The 19,529-nt window shown below is 40.9% G+C and overlaps 1 protein-coding gene across 1 annotated transcript in view; it reads right to left on the reverse strand.

Annotated features, from left to right (window-relative positions):
- Positions 1 to 312: 312 nt before the first annotated feature.
- The window catches only part of RSPO3 (R-spondin 3), a 60,837-nt gene continuing 41,620 nt past the window's right edge, over positions 313 to 19,529 (reverse strand). The window contains exon 5 of the mRNA XM_071741001.1: positions 313 to 1,364. Coding sequence (XP_071597102.1) covers positions 1,171 to 1,364 — 194 coding nt within the window. The 3' untranslated portion in view covers positions 313 to 1,170. The remainder of the gene's footprint in view (positions 1,365 to 19,529) is intronic.

The raw sequence follows: 19,529 nt of genomic DNA on the forward strand, positions 1-19,529 counted from the left end.
GTGCTTCACTCATGGGTCATACTTTCCACTAATATAGACACAATGGTGCCGAGGGGTTTGGTCTGTCCTCTGAGCAGTGGAGATTTTCACACCTATGCTGTCTCAGAGAGAAGAACTGGAAAAAAAATAAGTTAAATTGGGCAGAAGTTTATAATTTCCATCCTTTAGTAGATTTACTGTTGTGGATATTCTTTCACTAGATGCATATTGTGGGTGAAAGTTATATCTTTCTCCGTGAAGCTATGAAATTATTCACTCCCTCAAAAGGAAAAAGTGATGCTATCACTGTGAAAAACACATAATTACATGATCTATTTTTCTGTTTTTTATTAACTCAACATTGTCTCCTACAAATATGATTTGTCATTCACCAGAAGATTTGAAATGTAGACTTAAGTTACACATAGGTATAAAAAGCATAAAACAGCACACACGGTACCACTGTTCAGACCAGGAAACACTGTGTTGTCTCGCAGATAAGAGCACTATTCAAGCTCAGCTCCATCAACTTCCTCCTCAGGGATTCTGTCTTCAAAGCTGCAGATGCTTCTGCTTCTTTTCCCTCAGGTTGTGAAGCCCTGCAGGCTTTCCCCTGGTGTTCTTCACCCACATCTGAAGCACAGACCAGGGAACCACAGGGCAATCCCCTCCTTCTCCACCAGAGATTATAAAACCTTGGGCTCCTACTGGCTCCTCAGAAATGTTTTCAACCTTCTCTTAATATTTATGTACAATATATGAAGGGATACGATTTGTGTCTTTGATTTAGACATATCTCTTGCTTCATACTTAAACAATAACTTGAAAAATATTTTACAAAGAAAAAGAACATTGTTCATCTGAATGTCATTCATTATTATATTGCTATATTTTATACCCTATTATTAATATATACAAAATTTCTTAATTGCCTTTTACAGATGCATGGAAGCATATAATATAACAGTTTTAAAGTATCCCATTTTTAGATTTTTTAATTTCCTTGGCTCATGTCCATCTCTTTAATAAACTATGGTTGCTTGGAGAATATAGGAAGTATTTGGAATGTTGTTTAAAGTTTAATAATAACTGGTAGCATTGTCCATTTGCGGCCTGAACGGTTGGAGCACCTGTCAGGGCGATCTGGTAGAGATAGCAGCATCATAAGACTTAAACAATCACAGAGGGCTGTTAATGTGCAGTGTCAACGGGTGCCAGGTGCTGTTCTTTATTTGGGGCTTTTCTTTTCTTCGGCTGCGTTTTGTTGTTGTTTTCCCTCTGTTCTCGGTTTTGTCTTCGGGCTGCTCGCCCTTTGCTTTCCTGTCTTGTCTCCTTGCTTTCTTCTTTGTTGGACTTTTTTCTTTTCTCCTCTCTATTTTTTTTCCCTGAAATAAAAATTTATGGCACATTAGAAAATTCACACAGACCGTTGCAATTTTTCACTCCTTCCCTTTGCCACAGCCTGTAAAACTGGCCCTGGGTTAGCATCTCCCGTTAGAAATTTGACACTAGGACTATTGCTTAGAAATGGCCAGCTCTTCATCAAACTACTAAACTCATCCACTGGACTAGCACTTCCTATCAGTCTGACTCTAAGAAGAGAGCTGAGAACACCCTGGGCAGTCCCAGTGCGTTAGAGCTGGTGTAAATATCTCACACACCCACAGCCTGCACAGTCTGTCTTCCACAGCCAGGGGCACAGCTCCATGTACTCCACCAAAACACAGCTGGTTTGGGGACAGCAGTGGCTAGGCCAGGTAGCATTAGCTATTAGCTGGTATAAATTTAACTTGAGATGGGATTCAGAGCATATGGTGAGAGGAAATTAGCCATCATGTTACTCCCCTTCGTGACAAGGCTCAGCATCTAAGTCTTTTAAAAATCCCTTTCTCCTCCCTTAGCCCTCACCACACCCACATCCCAAGGGATTCTTGGTACTGCAACATGAATCCCACAAAAGTCAGGTCCAGCACAGGCATGTAATCCTTTTCAGACTAAAATGTGAGAATATAATGAAGAAATTCTTTATGCTGAGTGTGGTGAGACACTGGAACAGATTGCACAGAGAGGCTGTGGCTGCCCCCTCTCTGAAAGTGTTCAGGGCCAGGTTGGATGGGGCTTGGAGTCCTCTGTGCAATATTATACATGCTTTAATGCCATCATGTCCATGCTGCTGCCATTTGTGAGAGGATCTGCTCTTTATTCTGGTAATGCCATAAGGCATTCCATCTTTGTTCAGACTGGTTGTTTAGCTCCTTTTACCACTCTTTTAGTGGGAGTTCTTGTATGACAATATAATGTCATACAGTCTTTTTTTCAGTTTAGCCTCAAGGGAAGATTCTGCTAGCAGTTGTCTGCTAGCATTGGGGAGCAGCTAAAGCCAAATTCTTGCATGCTTCACTCTCCCTGTTCATATTCTTGCTCCTTTTTCCCCAGAAATTTATTCCTGAATATTTTGTCTTCTTCCTACTATCAGTTAAAGCACATTTCTTAACAGCACATTGTGCTGGACACCAGAAGTTGTAGAATTTCATTTGAAATCTGGACATCTGGCTAACTGTGGAATGATCAAAAATTATATGAGTCATCATGCTTGAAAGTTCAGCTCTGAACTACATTGTACTTGAAGAAGAAAAGTCAACGACAGCACTGAAACTGAAGGTCATCAAAAAAGTAAATGAAGCTGTAATCATAGAATCATTCTGATTGAAAAAGACCTTTAGATCAAGTACAACCATTAACCCAGCACTGCCAAGTCCTCCACTAAACTGTGTCCTTAAGCATCGCATCTACACGTCTTAAATACCTCCAGGGATGGTGACTCAGCCCTTCCCTGGGCAGCTTGTTCTGGTGCCTGACAACACTTCTGGTGAAGAAGTTTCTTCTATTACCCAATCTAAACCTCACAAGTGCCCAGTACAGGGGGATGATCACTTCCCTACCCCTACGGGGCACAGTATTCCTGATACAAACCAGGATAATGTAACCTAGAAAAAACATATTCTCCCCAAAATCGTTTCTCTAATGAAGCATATTGTTAGAATATCCTTCTTGGTTTGAGAATGTAACATTTTATGCATTTATATATCCATATATATGGGTATATATATGTCTCGGTGCCTCTTCATCTGGCTATACTGCATTTGTATCCTGCACCACTCCCCTTGGAAGCGGTACCGGTGCCGCCCGCGCGGGGGCGCCGCGGTGCCGCTCCAGGTCCTGGATGCGCGGGAGGCGTGGGCAGAGTGGGGGGAGTGGGTGGGTGGGGGATACACGGCCGGGGCCGCTCTCGGCAGACCCCGCATGCCCGGGGCTCATCTGCTCCCTCTCCCTGACCTCGGGATGTTTCTCCGTGAGTCAGGAGCGTTTCCCGCCCGCTGGTTCTCTTCCTCCGCGTTCCGTCTGCTCTTAGGGCTCCTGCCTCCGCTGTTACACCGCGTACACGGTGAACTCTTTTTTTTTTTTTTTTTTTAGTTTGCCAGGAAGAGGATATAAAAACCAAAAAAGGCGGTGTGTTGTACCACATCACGGGAATATTATGTTCCCGCTGGTTTACGGAATTCTCTTATAGTGATGAGTAATGATACTGATGCTTATGACTTCGTATGGAGTCAATAAAACCTTTTGAAATAAATAAAAAATTTTATATTTAAAAAAATAGAGGAAAAATCTATTAAAAGAGGAGATAGTAAAACATTTTCCAAGGTACTCTTTTGCTCATGAAAGTGTGGATTCATGAAATTGTAATAGTTCTGTGAAATAATTATTCAGAATTAAAATAGCTTTAATTCCAGAACTGAAACTTCATACAGCCAACTGTACTGGAAGAATTTGTAGACACTGTTCAGTGAATTGTCTTGTAGAGAGGGGATACTTTACAACTTCTAATAATAGAAACTTTGTATATTGGAGAAAATGTACAGACATGCTATAATTTGGAGAAGTGCAGTAGTTCAAAATAAATACAGACATGAAATTAATTCAGAGAGCAACATCATTACATGTCAAATCAGCTTAAAGGTGCTGAGTTCTTGTTAATATAATTTATAGCCCCTGGTCAAAGAACCCCCTGCATCTGTATTTATGCAATCTGTATCTGAGTAGATCCTGAAGTGTGCCAGCCAGAGTATTACAGAGAAGTCTCTGCATTATCACATCAGATGTGCTGTTTTCTCTTGACCTATAGCCATATCTTTTGGAAGAAAGGGAGGAAAGGTTGGTGGCAGCTTGGGAGAAGTTAGTACTTAAAAGTACCACGTGAGAGTTACTGAAAAAATCACAGCTGATGCTAATTAACTACCACGAGTTCCATATTTCATCTACTTTAGGCATTGCCACTTAGCTTCACCCTACTATATTCAGCTGTAATTACTACAGGGAACACAGAGCAGTGTATTTGTTCACTTTGCCCTTCTGTGGGCACTGAAACCCCAAACCACCATAAGAAGGCATAAAATCTGATTGTGCAAACTGCTCTGCTCTGGCTGGGGGTGGGTGTCACCAGAGTAAGTCTCATGAAAACCCCAGAGGGATGAGAATCTGGCGTCAGGCAGCTGGGATGATCGTATTTCTTTTGGAGAAATAAATCTCACAAAGAAATTCACCCTGGGGGAGCAGCAGGGGCAAGAGGAGTCACTGAACTGCTCCTGGCAGGGTTGCAGGCACCGACGTAATCGGTCCCTATCTGGAAAGGTCCTGGCACTTCTACTGTGCCTGTCACCACGGACCACAGAATCCTCCCCACTACACTGTAATAAGCTGAAGAGCTGTAATAGAAGACCACAAGCCACAGCTGTAGTGTGCCACAGTGTTCTTTCACACCCCTCACAGCCTCGGCTGACCTCTCCATGCTTTCCCAGCTATTGGAGCCCCAGCACCCCCATACCCCGTGAAGTATGGGGCCAAAACTTGGAGGCTAAGGACCACCACTCTGTGTTGCCCTTCTTCCCACATTTCCACACCCTTGTCAGAGACTTTTTTTAGTCCTCTTAGACTAAAAGTCTGTCATTCTTTCTTCATGTTACAATCTGGACAACACCATGATGTGCTGAGTAAAAATACCAGTAAGAAGAGAATGCCCCCGACTCTAAAGCCACTTGCCACAGTTTTGTCTACAAGCTGGTTGTGTCATATTATGCAAGTGAGTCGATCACTCTCATTTTCAAGAAAAGAAAGACTTTTGTTTCTGGAACAGAGGCTGTAGCATGTACTCACACTGCTTGCCAAGACAGAAATCCTTCAAACCTCCAGCTTCCCAGTGATGCAAAAGACATTCTACTTTCATTCAGAAGCCACTAGCACATGATTCATCTGGTATGTCTTTCTGAAGATTCAACAGCATAATTTTCTTAGCAGCAATCATTGTTTCCCTAGTTATAGTGTCCCTTTTTCATAATGACTAGATTTTAAGGTGACCAGAGTGGTGATGGGCAACAACTGCAGAAGGACCCAGGCACTACAGAGTTCAGTGCATTTCCTGACCTTACTTACTCTTGAAGTTGTCAATATGGGATCACAGACTTTCAAAGAGCAATTAATTCAGCCAAACATAGGCTCTCCCACTGTTGAGATGTATGAGTACAATTTAGCTGGCTTCCAGATACAAGTGCAGATGGATACATTTCTTAAGGCATGTGTCATATCCACGGTCTTAGGTGGTGATCTTAGACAACCAAGATACCCCAAATGATACTGATATGATTGAGCAACTGCATTGAGGGACTTAATGCCTAACTTTTACTTATGTGTCCCATCTCCTCCTGAAAATGGAAACACTTCTCTAGATGTAGACTCTAGGTCATGTCAGAGCCTGAGATCTACAAAAACCTTTCTAGGAGGTTTAGGATCTTTGAACTTCATTTGCCTCTGAAAATAGGATCTGGACTACTCGACTGCATTTGCTTGAAGAGTCTTCTCATTTATGTTGTGTGTGCTAGCCTGTCCTTGCAAGAAGAGGACAGTGCTGAGGCATTAGAGGGAACAAGAATGTTGTGTCTAACTACAGGAATACCTCAGGACTGGGCAAAAACTGTTTGCATACAGTAGGCAGAGAGGGAAGAGAGGATGCTGAGCAGACCGGCTATGCCAAGACAGAAGATGTCAGGCTTTGCTGCCATAGCAAATAAAGAAGCAAGTTGTATCCCTTTAGGTATTTGGGAAATAGGAAAGGCTGCTAGGGAAATGACACTGCTACACACATAAGCAAGGCTTACTGAAAGTCTCTGGCTTAAATGTCACGTGGTTACCTCTTTGTAATAGAAGTGGGTTGGATCTTCCTTTCCTGTGCCACAGAAAAGACATTGTTAGTACCTGAAAATACAAGACTATCCTCCAGGCAAAGAAGCAGCCAGAGGAGGAGGATTTCTATAATGAGTTCTGTTTCCTGCTTGTGGAGATATTTACAGCTGTCTCTTCAAACCAGAGTCTGTAGGGATTTATTTCCTTTGCACTTGTCTGTTGGGACTAAGGGGAATTGTTAGCAGCCTTGTTTTAATCAGGACTAATGTTGTGCTAACAACAGCAATTTTATAATTCTGTGACAGTTTTCATCTTATAAAAGCCCACAGCTTATAAACTTTGAGCACAACTTCCAAAGAAGAAAATGGCTATTTAGCAGAGCAGAAAACCACTCCAGACTGCTTAGGAGGGGAAGTGACATACATTGTGCTGGTATTGGTGAAGTGGCATTTTCTCTCTGTGTTTGCCTTGAGATATTTAATGGTGGCTTCTAAATGGGCTTTAGTTTCTACAGCTCTTCTGAAAGTGGCAAAAAGGTAGATCCACCTTATAAACCTCTTTTAAGTCTAACAGAATCTGATGCCAAAACAAAGATTGACAATGGTAGTGATTTTACCAAAACCCCTTACCCTGCTCTTAGAGCATCAGAATATTGACAGAAATCTATAATGGCTTATTTTCCTTTTAGGCAGCAATAATCCAAGCCCTCCCATTAGCCTGGTTGAGGTAATAAATACAATACTTTTTAGAGACTTAGTTCAGCTGGTGCTGACTTTTGAAGAAACCAGAAATAAAAATGTGATGCTGCATTATGTCAGAGCTGCATGTTTAGTCTGCCTCTCTAGAAATAATCAAGAAAAGTTATACATGATAAGAGACAGATGCTAGTGCCTCAGCAGACATTTGAACTCTTTTCTAGTACAACAGTAAAAAGGAGAAAACACCAAAGAAACTTGCTTCTTTAGTACTCGAATTTGTACTTGGAGAATTCTGAAGGGAGTGATAAAAACCGTTTTCCATGGATTTGTTAAAAGTGATTGCATTGAAATAAGCTGCCAGTTCAGAAGATACTTTTATGACCCAAATCATCAGATGGATCCATGAGAATACTTTTTTCCCCATGTGACCACAGATCAGATCTGGTCTATAGTGATGACTGAATATGGATCTTGGAAGGAATATCTGAGTGCCAACTCTCATACTCAGGCCAAGCCATCATTTTCTGTCCCAGTACTAGAAACCAGAGCCAGGGAACTCAGGCATCTTCCACCATTTCATTTGCTGGTATAGATACAGCTATACACTCCCTCTGGGCCCCTCTCCTTACATCTCCTTAAGTTTCTTGATATGCCATGAAGGTAAAGGAAGGTGAGGAGTCAACAGGATGCACCTCTGGCCCCGCTCGGCACGGTTCACTTGTCCCCTCCCTCTAAGCATGGTTTGTTTGTGTTCCCACCAGGGGTGACACCTGTGCTGACAGGTGGATGTGAGCCCTTGAGTATCCCACAGGTAACCCAGGCCAGCCTGAGGAATGGGTCAGCAGCAGCTGACGTGCAGGGGGATGGCAGCCCCTGATGGATCCACTCAGCAAAGCCATCAGCCCGGAGCCAGGTTGCTATTACTTAAACTGGTGGGAGGCCCATTTCTCCCCTCTATTGTGCTTGCTCAAACACATGGAGGTCACCAAGGTTGGTCTCTGGTGTAAATGAAAGCAGAATTTACTTTCAAGGGTACTTTTAAAAATAAGGTGTTGAAAAAGGACTTTCTTTCTGTTTCATGTCTCCAGCGTGTGTGTACTGTTTCAGCTGGCCAAAGCATTGATCTTCTCCTCTCGAGGTAGTGCCAGTATTTCCAAATACATTTTTATGCTGATTAAAATAGCAGATCAGGTTTCTAAATTGCATACCTATCAAAGACTCCAAAAATCCCCTTCCAAAAAGGGTGACATGACATTTCCATGTTTTCTCACCTACTGAGGGGACAACTGGTAGGTCACCAGGTAGCAAGCACCTTGTGGAAGAGGAGATTGGGATTGCCAAGGACCTTGGACTGACTCTAATAGAGGCTAAGGATATTTTTATGCCAAAGTAACTCAGATCTTAGCCCTAGGAAGCTCAGAGATCTTGGGTGACCAAGATGCTGTCAAAGGGTTCTCATGTTTTTAGGCTCTTGAGCCCTTGTCATCCTGCCAGGTGGGTGGTCAAAGGCCAGCCCAATGGACAAGCTGGCAGGATACTATCCAGAAACCTAATATAAAGGCAAAGTTGTTTCAAAGCTGTCCTACTTTCTGCTGGGGCTTCATTGAAATCAGCAAGTTTCTGGGAAATGTGACAATACAGATAGTCTGGCATTTTCCATTCCTTTGGCAAATTCAGCCCTATAAAATATATTTTTTTGAGATTTCTAAGTAGGGGTTGTGGAGGATATGCATGAAAAAAGGTTAAATGCAAATATTTTAAAGCTGCCTATAAGTCTTCAGTTTAAAATGAATCTCAGATAGAAATTGTGTAAATTTCATCCAGACTGTCTTGTCTTTTTTTTTTTTTTTTTAATTTTTTTTTTCCCCCAAGAATGTGATAAGTTTATTCTTTTCTAATCCCTCTGGGAATGAACTGTGCATGTAGAGCTGTTTGTAGTAACAGGCTTTGCACACTGAAGTGAGCAGCCTGCTTTATGAGTTGATTGAAGTGGAATGTGAAGAATGAGTGACAGCTCATCGCTGGAGACCACTTTACTAAGTGTACTTTATAAACTGACCAGCACGCCATATAGATCAGATATGATCGAGGTCGCATGGCCCAAAAGAGGAGGTGCAGCCCTTGCCAAGATGAGAAAGTCTCCAGTAATAGAGGGAACGACCAAGTACTAAGGAAAGTCAGTTCCAGATGCCACCCGCTTCCAGGTGGAGAAGCCCGCTGTACACTATCCAACTAATATGTTCATACTTCTCTTTAAAATTGAATAACTGATCTCTTTCCTGCCTGCTCCAAGAACTTTTACGTTAGTCAAATTTCTACAGATCTGAGTGCCACCTGCTTTTGCTAATGACTTCTTAGGCAACTTATAATATCTGAGACCAACCCTGTAGCCACAATAAACGATAATATTTTGCAAGGGTCTGGTATGACATGCTCAGAAACATAGACTGTCATACAGAAGTGTAGAAATCTCAGAGGCAAGAAAGCAAACAGTGCACATATAATGTATCAAGATACTAAAAGGAGCAGGATGCTTTCTCCACAGTTTGCAGAAAAAAATAGACCCTTAATAAAAAAAATACAAACCCAGAAACTCTAAGAAGTTATGTAACATTGTTCATGTACTTTTGCAAATGTTACCCAAGGTGTCTCTATGTCCAGTAAGTTAATTTATTTGCTCTGAAAAAGTGAGTTGCTTTCAGTTAGAAAACAGAGGTTCCATTGACCTTAAGTCTGTAGCATTCAGAGGCATTCACAGGCATTCTTTCACCTCCATACTGCATCTTCTACTGTGTCACATTTAAACTTAAGAGAGTTATCCATCATAGCTTTATTTTGATTTAAGGCCACTAGGGAAAAAATCCAGCAACGTAAAATATACTATGGCTGGGAACGTGATCCTTCATCTCAGTGATGAACCTTTTTTTTTTTTTCTTTTGTAATACAATCTTCATATAATTTCTTATGTTCCACAACTATAAAATGGGAATAAGAGTTTCTTAATTTTGGTAAGTGCTTTGGGAGCTACGGATAAAAACTAGTGCATCTTCAAATCAGAGTTGCTGAATTGGACAGAGAATCTTACATGCTTCAATTAATGTTTTGAAAGACCAAACATCATGCTTCAATGAAATAGAGAACTCAGGATCCTTTACAGAGTGTTGTTTCCTTACTCATGCTTAAAGGTAGCAGAGACTGGATCACCCACTGTCATTTCCTCCCACCACCCACATCCATACGAGAAATAAAGTCAGTTCCTCTGGATTTAAACTAAATCCTTCTGGTTTAGCAATGCGCATTTCTACTTAAGCAATAAACATCTGTCGTCTGCCATTCATTAATATTAATTATAAATGGTCACTAGCTCGTGGGATCCAAGTCCACCAGCTGAGATTTTTCCAACTCTGACCTTGTTAGGGTTTGTATAAAAAGTGTTCAGAAGGGTCCTTCGAAGCTCGAAGCCAACAATAAGTGCAATTTGCGGAGTACAGCTTTTAGATTATGCACTTAGAACAAGAGCAGTCAGAAAAGATGATGGGGAGCAGGGGAGGGAGAGAAGGAGGGAATACAGAGTCTGAAACAGCATTCCTTTAAATGCTTAAGAGTTTTAGACCTTTCTGCAGGCTAATGACAGGGAGAGGCATTGTCCATAATGAAACTGGCCCATCCATTAAACATTACTGTAAATGAAAGGTTGCGTGAATTAAAGGTTGTTCATCTCATGTTTCAGGAATGTAGCTGTGTTTCATGTCTGAAGCCTGTTTTCCATTTAACCGGAGTTCTTCAGATGACAAATGAGAGAGAATTTCAGAAAGCAAATGGGCAGAAGTAAATACATGCTTAAGAACAAAGCAGAGAGCTGTAGCTGTAAATCTTTTTACTGGGGCTACTGTTTGCCATAGATATTGGGGAGGATTAGATCAGAACTGAGAAATTTCGGTACTGAGTCATTTTGTTGTAAACCAAAAAAACCCAACAAAAAAATCCCCACAGTTAACAGTTATATTCTAGCCCTAATATTACCTGTAAATGTTTCCCATATAGACCGCTGCATAGTTCTTTTCCTACCATTTTGGATTTCAGGGAACTAAAAATAGAGAATTTTGGAAATGCTTTTTCTCAGTTTTGCATAACCACCACATCTTTAAATGATAACTATTTTTTCCCTCCCCTTTAATTCCTTCTCACTGCAAAATGACTTAAACAAAAATTAATGGAAAATAATATTTGTTTGCATCAGTCCTTAAAATTAGCTGCTTTTTTTTTTTTTTTTCCCCCCCCAGGCTGTAGCATAGAGCAGTTTTGCCCTTATGGGCCATATCATCATTTGCTCTTAAAATATACACATCTTCATTTGCAGAGGGGTGTTAGCTCATATCTACAGCGAATCAGTGTAACAAGTTCACTTAAATACTCTTCCTGTAACAATGATTCAAGGCTGTTGAATGCAAAGGGGAACTTGAACAGGTTTTGCAGCAATACAAATGACTAAACTGGACAAAGTGAAAGTTAACTTGAGTTCTTTGACTCAGGCCCAAACAAAAGTCTGAACTTGGTGAAAACAGCAGGAGGCCTTATGCTGCTGCCAATGGACAGAGATACTTGGATTTGGGCTCTCTAAATGTGCAATACGTTGTGTCTCTGTGAAAGTCTTGCAGAAGGCAAAAGGCAAGAAAAAAACCGTGGAAATTTGGTAGCTATTTTAGAAATGCTTATTGAAACATTATCTAGTTCCTATCTGGGCTATGAAGCTAAAATATTGCACTTAGGCTGTCTCTGATGGATGTTTGTCTCACTTCCTTAAAAATCTTCCATGATGGAGATTCCCACAACCTCTCTCTTGATCTTTACAATCTCTGATAATAACATTGGCTGTTAATCATCTCATTGGGAATGCTCTAAAGCTCCTTTGGACATTTATAAAGGCAAGTTATGACAGTGAGTGTTTTCTTTTTCAAAGTTGGAAGAGAGCTGAGAGGTGGCATCCTAAGCAGACCAAAGGCTACATCAGGTGTCAGAGCTGGAAGGGAGAGTGAGCTGCAGGGAGATGATGAGACTGGAGATGCAGAGACCTGGGTGGGGAAAAGCAAACAGAGCTGCCTGGGTGGGGGAGAACAGGCAAATATTCAGTAAGATTAAGAGAAACAACAGCCAAAAAGTGCTCCTTTGTTTTCAGTCTGATACAAAGGAATGCCAAAAATCCCTTATTTACACCTAGATCCGAAATACTCTGAAGTCAATGGGCTCTCAACTGGGTCTTGGATCAGTCCCTTTATAAAGAAGGACAGGTATAATACAGTAGTGAATTAGTCTCATTGCTGTCCAGACTGGCAGTGTTATAACAGCATTGCTATACATGGAAGTGTTCCACAGCCCAGGATTTAGCTTATTAAACAGTGCTGCCTGTGTCACCATCAGACTTGAAACATCCACTGCCTGATTTACTCTGTAGCTCACATACCCCAAATGTTTTGCATTCTTGGACTAAATTTGATAGATGTACTAGCAAACTTCTCTCTTTCATTTGTTCTTCCTCCCAGGACATGCAGGACAAAATAATGAGGGATATCAATGAGGGCTGGGTGAGCCCTCCTGTCAGCAGCCAGTTCCCTTTGCCTTTACTTTGTGGTAATGTTGCCCAAAGGTGAGAAAACAGACTGCTGTGGTCTTCTGGAGAGCTGAGAGAAAAGAAGCTGCCAAGACCTCTTGCTGTGGCACACAGCCTGGAAGAGGCTCATTTCCTCTTTCAGCTGTGACAAACATGTCCCCCTTTCAAAAATGGCTCCTTAAAGCATTAGAGAAATTAGGGCAAGGACTGTGGAGGCATCAGTTGCCAGAAGTGATAGAAAGACTGATGAGGAGAGAAAGATGAGTGTGTGAGGATGTGCAGGCAGAGCAAGGAAGTGATATGGGGTAAGAGAGAACCATACAGTGCTCTCACACATAGTGCCCACCTTGCCCTGAGAGAGGAGAGTGGGTACAGTTTCCTGTTTGCCTCTCCCTGAAACTCAGCGATGTGAAGGTGCCATGAATAAGTAAAGTACAGCTGTACTAGGGAAGGCCAGAGGCCAGACAGATCCATGCACAGCATAACTAGTAGATTGTTTCGGGACTCTGTGACCTGAAACAGACCTTCCCCTGTCAAATCTAATATGGAGGGAACAGCCCCAGCTAGTTTGGATGCAAGCCAGAAGGTGGCCCTTGGACTTGTGTCTATGGAGCAGACCTTTGCTTGATTTTCTTTAGCAGCATAGCCTCATATAGCTGTGGATTTCACCTTCTAAAGCTGGAGCTGTTCCTCTCAATCCCAAATATTTTTATTTGAGAGGGAATATTTCAAGCAAGTGCTGGAAATTTGGTGCCAAATGAATACCTGATGGGCACTTTGGAAGGGAGAGGAAGAGGGGCTCATGAGAGGTTTGTATCCCCTGCTGTTTTTCCTACAGAGCTCAGGCATCTAAAACATAACCAGCCAGCAAATTCTGAAGCATAAGGAGGCACCAGAAGGGAAGATCAGAAAGGGAAAAAGAGCTGATTTCTATCCCTTATTTGGTTTAGTGGTCTGAAGAGAACAGCTCTCACATCAATTGCATTTTAGAAGAAGAAGAATGCAATCAGTTTTTTTCTGATTCACTTCCCTTACAGGAGCAACTGACCACATGCTTCTTTCTTAGCTTTGACACGATTCCTGTTAATATGAGGTTCATTCTGTTTAATAGCACCATGCCCAGTGCATTTTTATAGCATCCTCCAGAGAACCTCAGGGCTCAGTGTAGCTGAGTGACCTTCCCTCTGCTCCCAAGTCCACCAGGACAAGGAGGAGATGGAAGGTGGCAAGAGAGGATCTGTTAGCAGGAGGGGAGAATATCTCCCACTGAGCATAAAGGCAGCATCAACCCGGTACCCTGTGAGGCTAAAACCAATTTTAATATCTAAGGGCCTGACAGGTTGGTGTATGACCACAACCTTTTTGAACCTGACTGCTGTCGAGATGTATATCATTCTGAGAATATAACCTGGACATGGTACACATGTATGTAGTGAGTACATACATGTATAGTGCTGTATGCGCAGAGGTGCACAGTGTGCATCTATTACCTGCTTGTGCAGTTGATATGTGTTTGTTAGAACTGGGAGGTATGATGATGTTCACACTTACACAAGCAAAATAAACATACCTGCAGCAAAACACAATGTTACTTTCAAAACTGCCTGTGATTAAATGTTGAAAATGCTATGATAAACATTTTAAAATTGCTTTCTCTGCCTTTTTCAGCCCTTAAATTGTAGTGCGAATGCATCCTCTACTATTAACTATCCTGAGTTCACCAATTGCTCTGATTTGGTCCTGATTTTCCCCTCTTAACCCTTCTAACCCAGGTATCTGCTCTTGGTCACACCCACCTACAAGCCCAGGGCAGTGGGCATCCTGGTGCTGCCTGTGCCCTGCTTTCCTCAAGGGATCCCCCCAGATGCCATTTCACTGCATCTTTCAACTCGCAGATTCCCCGTCTCAACAGCCTTACTCTTGGAGGCTGGAAATGTGTTAAAGTTAAAGAGTCAAAACCCCTGCAAGGGAAGGAAATGAGAGGTCCTCTTGGCAGCAACAAACAGAAAATAAACAATCAAACTCTTCACAAGACAGATTCCTCAATTATAGTAACTCGGGCTCTCAGGGGCCAGAGTTATGACCCATTGGTGTATGCAGTATGTAAACACAGGGATGCAGTAATTAGCTTTGTGTTCATTTTGAGGCTGCAGAAGTCCTGTGACCTGCCATGGAGTAAGGTCATTAACCATAACCACACTAGTGACCGTCACACAGGATACCCCATCTCTCACAGTTACACGAGCAAACTGCACTGTGATGTCTCCTTGGCTCACGTGCTCCAGCCCTCTGGTTTTGAATGCCACTGAGCTATACATGAGGAAAAAAAATGTGACTTTTGGAATGAGCTGTGATTCGAATATCTTACTTTCCCACGTAGCAATGCTTAAGACTTGAATGTAATCAGTACAAATCCTCTATAACAAAAATATCTCAAATTTTCTCCAATTCTTTTTTTTTTTTTTTTTTTTTTTTTAATCAGAAAAAAATGTTTAAAAATCATACACTGAGGAACCATTGGACTGGTGTGGACTTTTGTATGTGGAGTGTGTATAGAGACAGACTGTTCATAGCTTGTTCTGCAAAGGACAGTTCACCTCTGAATAAGCAGGTGTACAGCCGTTATGTTTATTAACAAATGCAACAGAATGTTGCTCTAACCCTGATTTTGCCAACACTAAATGAAATTAATATTGGGAATGATTCTTTTTCAACTCTGCTTTTTGCTTTTTCGTGGCTAACCCCTGGGTCCCCTGAAACACACTCATCTTGCTTACAGAGTCAGAAACTTGGTATAGATCTTGAAGTGTTGCGAAGTCCTTATTGTGCAGATGGAGAAAACATACTGTTTAATTTAATAGGTAGCAAATAAAAGTCCAGTTCACTCATACTAGTTTTTTCTTTAAAAAGTTACTGAAATGAAAGAGGCACTTCAGGATACAAATTATTTTGCCCTTCTTAGAATCCATACTACAGTGTCATGGATGCAGTTTAAGTCCAGTGATACCTACAATGCTCTTACCAAGCTTAAAGATGTGCAGTGAAGTCCCAGCTTGTCACTCCTTGTCTGGATTCTCAGACAGAAAAACTCTCTCTCTGAAATTTGCATCCATGTAAAATTCAGGTTACCCAGCGTGACAAAGGAGCTCAGCAAAACACCTGAGTGACTTCTTCCAGAGGCCTGACAGTCTAGAATTTTTAGGGAAAATTGAGTATTGATGTGGCACATACTTATGCAAAGTTTAAGTGGCTACATAGGAGTTTCCACGTGTTGTAATGATCATGAAACCCTGATTTTATGTGCCAGGATTCACAATCTGTACTAAGAAGTGATGAAACTCCCACTGATTTCAAATGGCTTCCTTCACCACTCTACATCCACATAGCTTTTAAAATGTAATGCATATTACTCATCATTTCATTTATTTTAGTAGGGGCTTTCTTTTTCTTTCTTTGTTTTGCTTGGGACAGCTTAACTGACTGCTAATGAAATCAGTGCACCTCAAGCAGAGATCAGCTGCAGAAACTTTTCCTTGTGAAAAATACTTCAGGGGCAACTTAGTTTAGATTCCAGAGATCCCTGTGCTCTGCTGTTACACAGACCCATGTGGCATCAGAATGTGTATGTTAGGGTGGGTAACATAATGAATTTAAGTTAAGTGAGTGAAATTAGTTTATTGCTTAGTATTTTGTTAGTGTTAAGTTACATTGTTTTCAGCTAAAGTGAATTCTTGAGGAATGGATTGGAATTTTTAGCTGAAGGGTGGTTTTGGAAATCTGATGGATGCCTGACAGGATTCTTCCTCACACCGTAGTTGGCTGGAGACATTTTCAAACATGTTCTGATTAATATGTTTGAAGCATTATACAGTCATATAACAAGAAAGGGTTGAAGAACTAGTTCAAAGAAACAACAGAGAAGACCTAAGTCTCAGTTCTCTAAGCTATTCAAATCAAACCTTGACATTGATAGTCACATGTATGCAGTGCATGATAGAAACATTTATTTTACTTTATCTCCCCAAAATATATACACTTCCTCATTAAAACTGCTCAACAACAAATCCTGTTTTCTTGGTTCCCTTCTGTTCACCAGTCTGCATCTAGAACTCAGCTCTTCATCTCAAAGACACTGCTTTCCCTATTATTCTTGCTGTACATTAAAAAAAAATAAAATCACAGAATAATATCTTTATTCTCCTTACAGCACAAACCACTACCTGACAAGATATCTTGCCACATGGAGTTAAAGTCTTGTGAATTCTGACTAAAATTGTCCCTTTTTCTTTCATAACCATATCCTACTTTCAGACTCTAGAAGTTAACTATTCCTATACTCCACAGTGAAAAATAAATATGCTGTTCTACATTCAACCCACCATGTTTTCATGTCTAATACTTGAATTCTTGCCTGTCAGAAACAGCAGCTTTATTTACTCTGTGTTCACACAGAAATGGACACAGATAACACTGGTTGATTCTCTCTTTGAACATCTAAATGCCACCAGCATGCAAATGAATCAATAGATGCACAAACAAAAATTGAAATGTATTATTTATTTGCTTACAAAAATACAGTTGCATCACCAGTGAAGCCTATCCATTAGCTTGCCTAAAAATCAGCTTTCTAAAGTCTCTTCATTGTTCATAACTATGCACTTCAATCTTTTTTAGTCTCTTACTGATCTTAACATTTTCTCTGAAAGCATTCAAAAATTCTTGCTCTCTGGATGGGTTTAGTTGGGACTCAACAGAAAGTCATACAGTGAATGTTCTCTTCTTGGCAAAATTACTCATGCATTGAAACATGCAATTCTTTCACCACAAATACTTTTTTATGCAATTCTGAGCTGGCCAATAAAAATCACTTTCTCACATTTGCAGACAGCAGTCTAAAGGGACCTGTGTTTGGCCAGAGCACATTTATTAAGATGAAGAAATAATACTGATGCATACTTTGCAGTTCTTGAAGAGCTCTGTAAGTTGTGCTTTTCCAGTATATGTATTTACAATTTCCTACTAGTAGACATGGCTACAGGAAACACACAACTCTCAACATGTGTGAAAGGAAGGAGCCAAGAGACGTTAAGCGTGGGAAGGTAAACCAGTGCACTGTGTTGGGGGAACAAAACAAAAAATGGGAGTGGAAGAAAAGAAGAAATTGGAACTTAAAACCAGGTAGTCATGCCAACTAAAAAGAACTCACCATCCTAAGATTAAAAGAGGACAATTACGAAATAAATTACAGTGAGGTTTGGACAAGTCTGAACTATAAAAGGAGCCTGTATGTTATAACACATGGGAATTACAGCATCAGAACACAGTGAGATCACCTAATTTACTGCTAAAATGACTAAAAATAATCTTTTAAGTTAGTTGTGCTGTTTGTAACCTTATTCTTCTCATTTGTTCGCATTCATTCTGAAAATACTAGCACCTTCTCCTTGTAAAACTTCATTTTACAGCCAGTGAGGGGAAAAAAAAAGAGTTGCAATAGTTCTCAGCTTTACTGACACAGCAGCAGATGGAAACAAGCAAAAAAGCCCTCTTCATCCATTTTATCTTTCTTTGTGCAGCTGTTCCAGAAACATGTCCTTGCTGCTTTGTGATAGCAGTGACTTAACTGACTAACATCCTGTCTCTGACCTCAACGTCTTGAGCAAAGTCACTGAGGCATCTGTGACGAGCACACCCGTCATCATGTGGTCTTTGCCCTGACTCCCTTGGCTACAGCCATGGCAATGGCAGAGGCTGAGCAAGGCACCCTCCATGGCTGCAGAGAAGAGATTAGCAGCATGTTGGGAACTGCTGGGTCTGCTGACTTCAGACTTCAGAAGCTGATGCTGTGCAAACTAAACTCCAAAGCATTGCTTGAGTGGCCACGGGGAGTCCCACGATGCAAAGAGCATTTTCATTATTTCTTAACAGTAAATGCAAACATACATACTTTCTCTTCTTTTTCCCAAAGTTTTTTTTGTTGTTACGTCTTTCTGCACTCTCTGACTGGACACAGCCATAGAAACAGGGAATGGCTTGGTTTGTCCTGCAATTATCCTGTTGCTCAAAAGGGATCAGTAGTTTCTCTCTGTGTAATAAGGGACAGTGGCAGTAGGGAGTATAAGTGACCTGGAGATTAAGTTGGAAATCTTCATTTCCCCATTCCAATAGGAACAGAAGGAAAACTTTCAGCTTGATTCTGTTACCTGGCTTGTCACCATAAGCCATTTCTTACAGCTATTTTAATTGAATGTTTTATGTGTAATTTTCCTCATTTTTATTAACAATTATAATTTCTAAAAAAAAAAATTAAATTCATCTCCCTGAGAAGGTGTATGAAATTGAATGGGACAGACTTTTGTGGATACTGAGGAATATATAGTGGTGAATTTCAAAACACTAGAAAGGAAATGGCTCTTAGATATAGACATACAAATCCCAAGGGCAGAGTAGAGCTGGAACATGGATTCTGTCTGCCTGCATTGGTTTTGAAGGAACTGTCTAGTGAGTGTAAAACAGGCTAGAATAGAAGTCTGTGACTTGCTCAAAAGGCAAAAATAACACACTTGTGTGCACATTGCAGAAAAAAGGAAAAGAAAAAGATTCATTATTATGCACAAATTCTTGTGGTACACAGTATTTTTCAAGCATGGTTTGGCTCAGATCCCATAAAATAAGAATTGACAGTAATACATGAGTTGTTTCTTCTGAAGTACTTACTACACAGAAACAGCAGGTATTTCTCAAAGAGAAATGTTTTGTCCTATCTTAGATGGCCAAGTTGCCATAAATGAATAGACAAATTCATTATCACCTCAAAAAAGAGAACAGTTTCACAGTTCCAAAATTACAGTTCAGTCCTATATTTTCAGCTGTGGCAAAATTAGCTTTTGTAGAAAAACAGGACTCTTCACCCAGTTACAGAGGATTAATGGGAGACTTTCAAGTTGTGCCACTGTGCAGAGGCAGAAGCCAGCATGGATGTTTTGGACATAGATTGTAAGCATGAG

Source organism: Heliangelus exortis, chromosome 3 (genome assembly GCF_036169615.1).
Source record: "Heliangelus exortis chromosome 3, bHelExo1.hap1, whole genome shotgun sequence".
Taxonomy (NCBI): Eukaryota; Metazoa; Chordata; class Aves; order Apodiformes; family Trochilidae; genus Heliangelus; species Heliangelus exortis.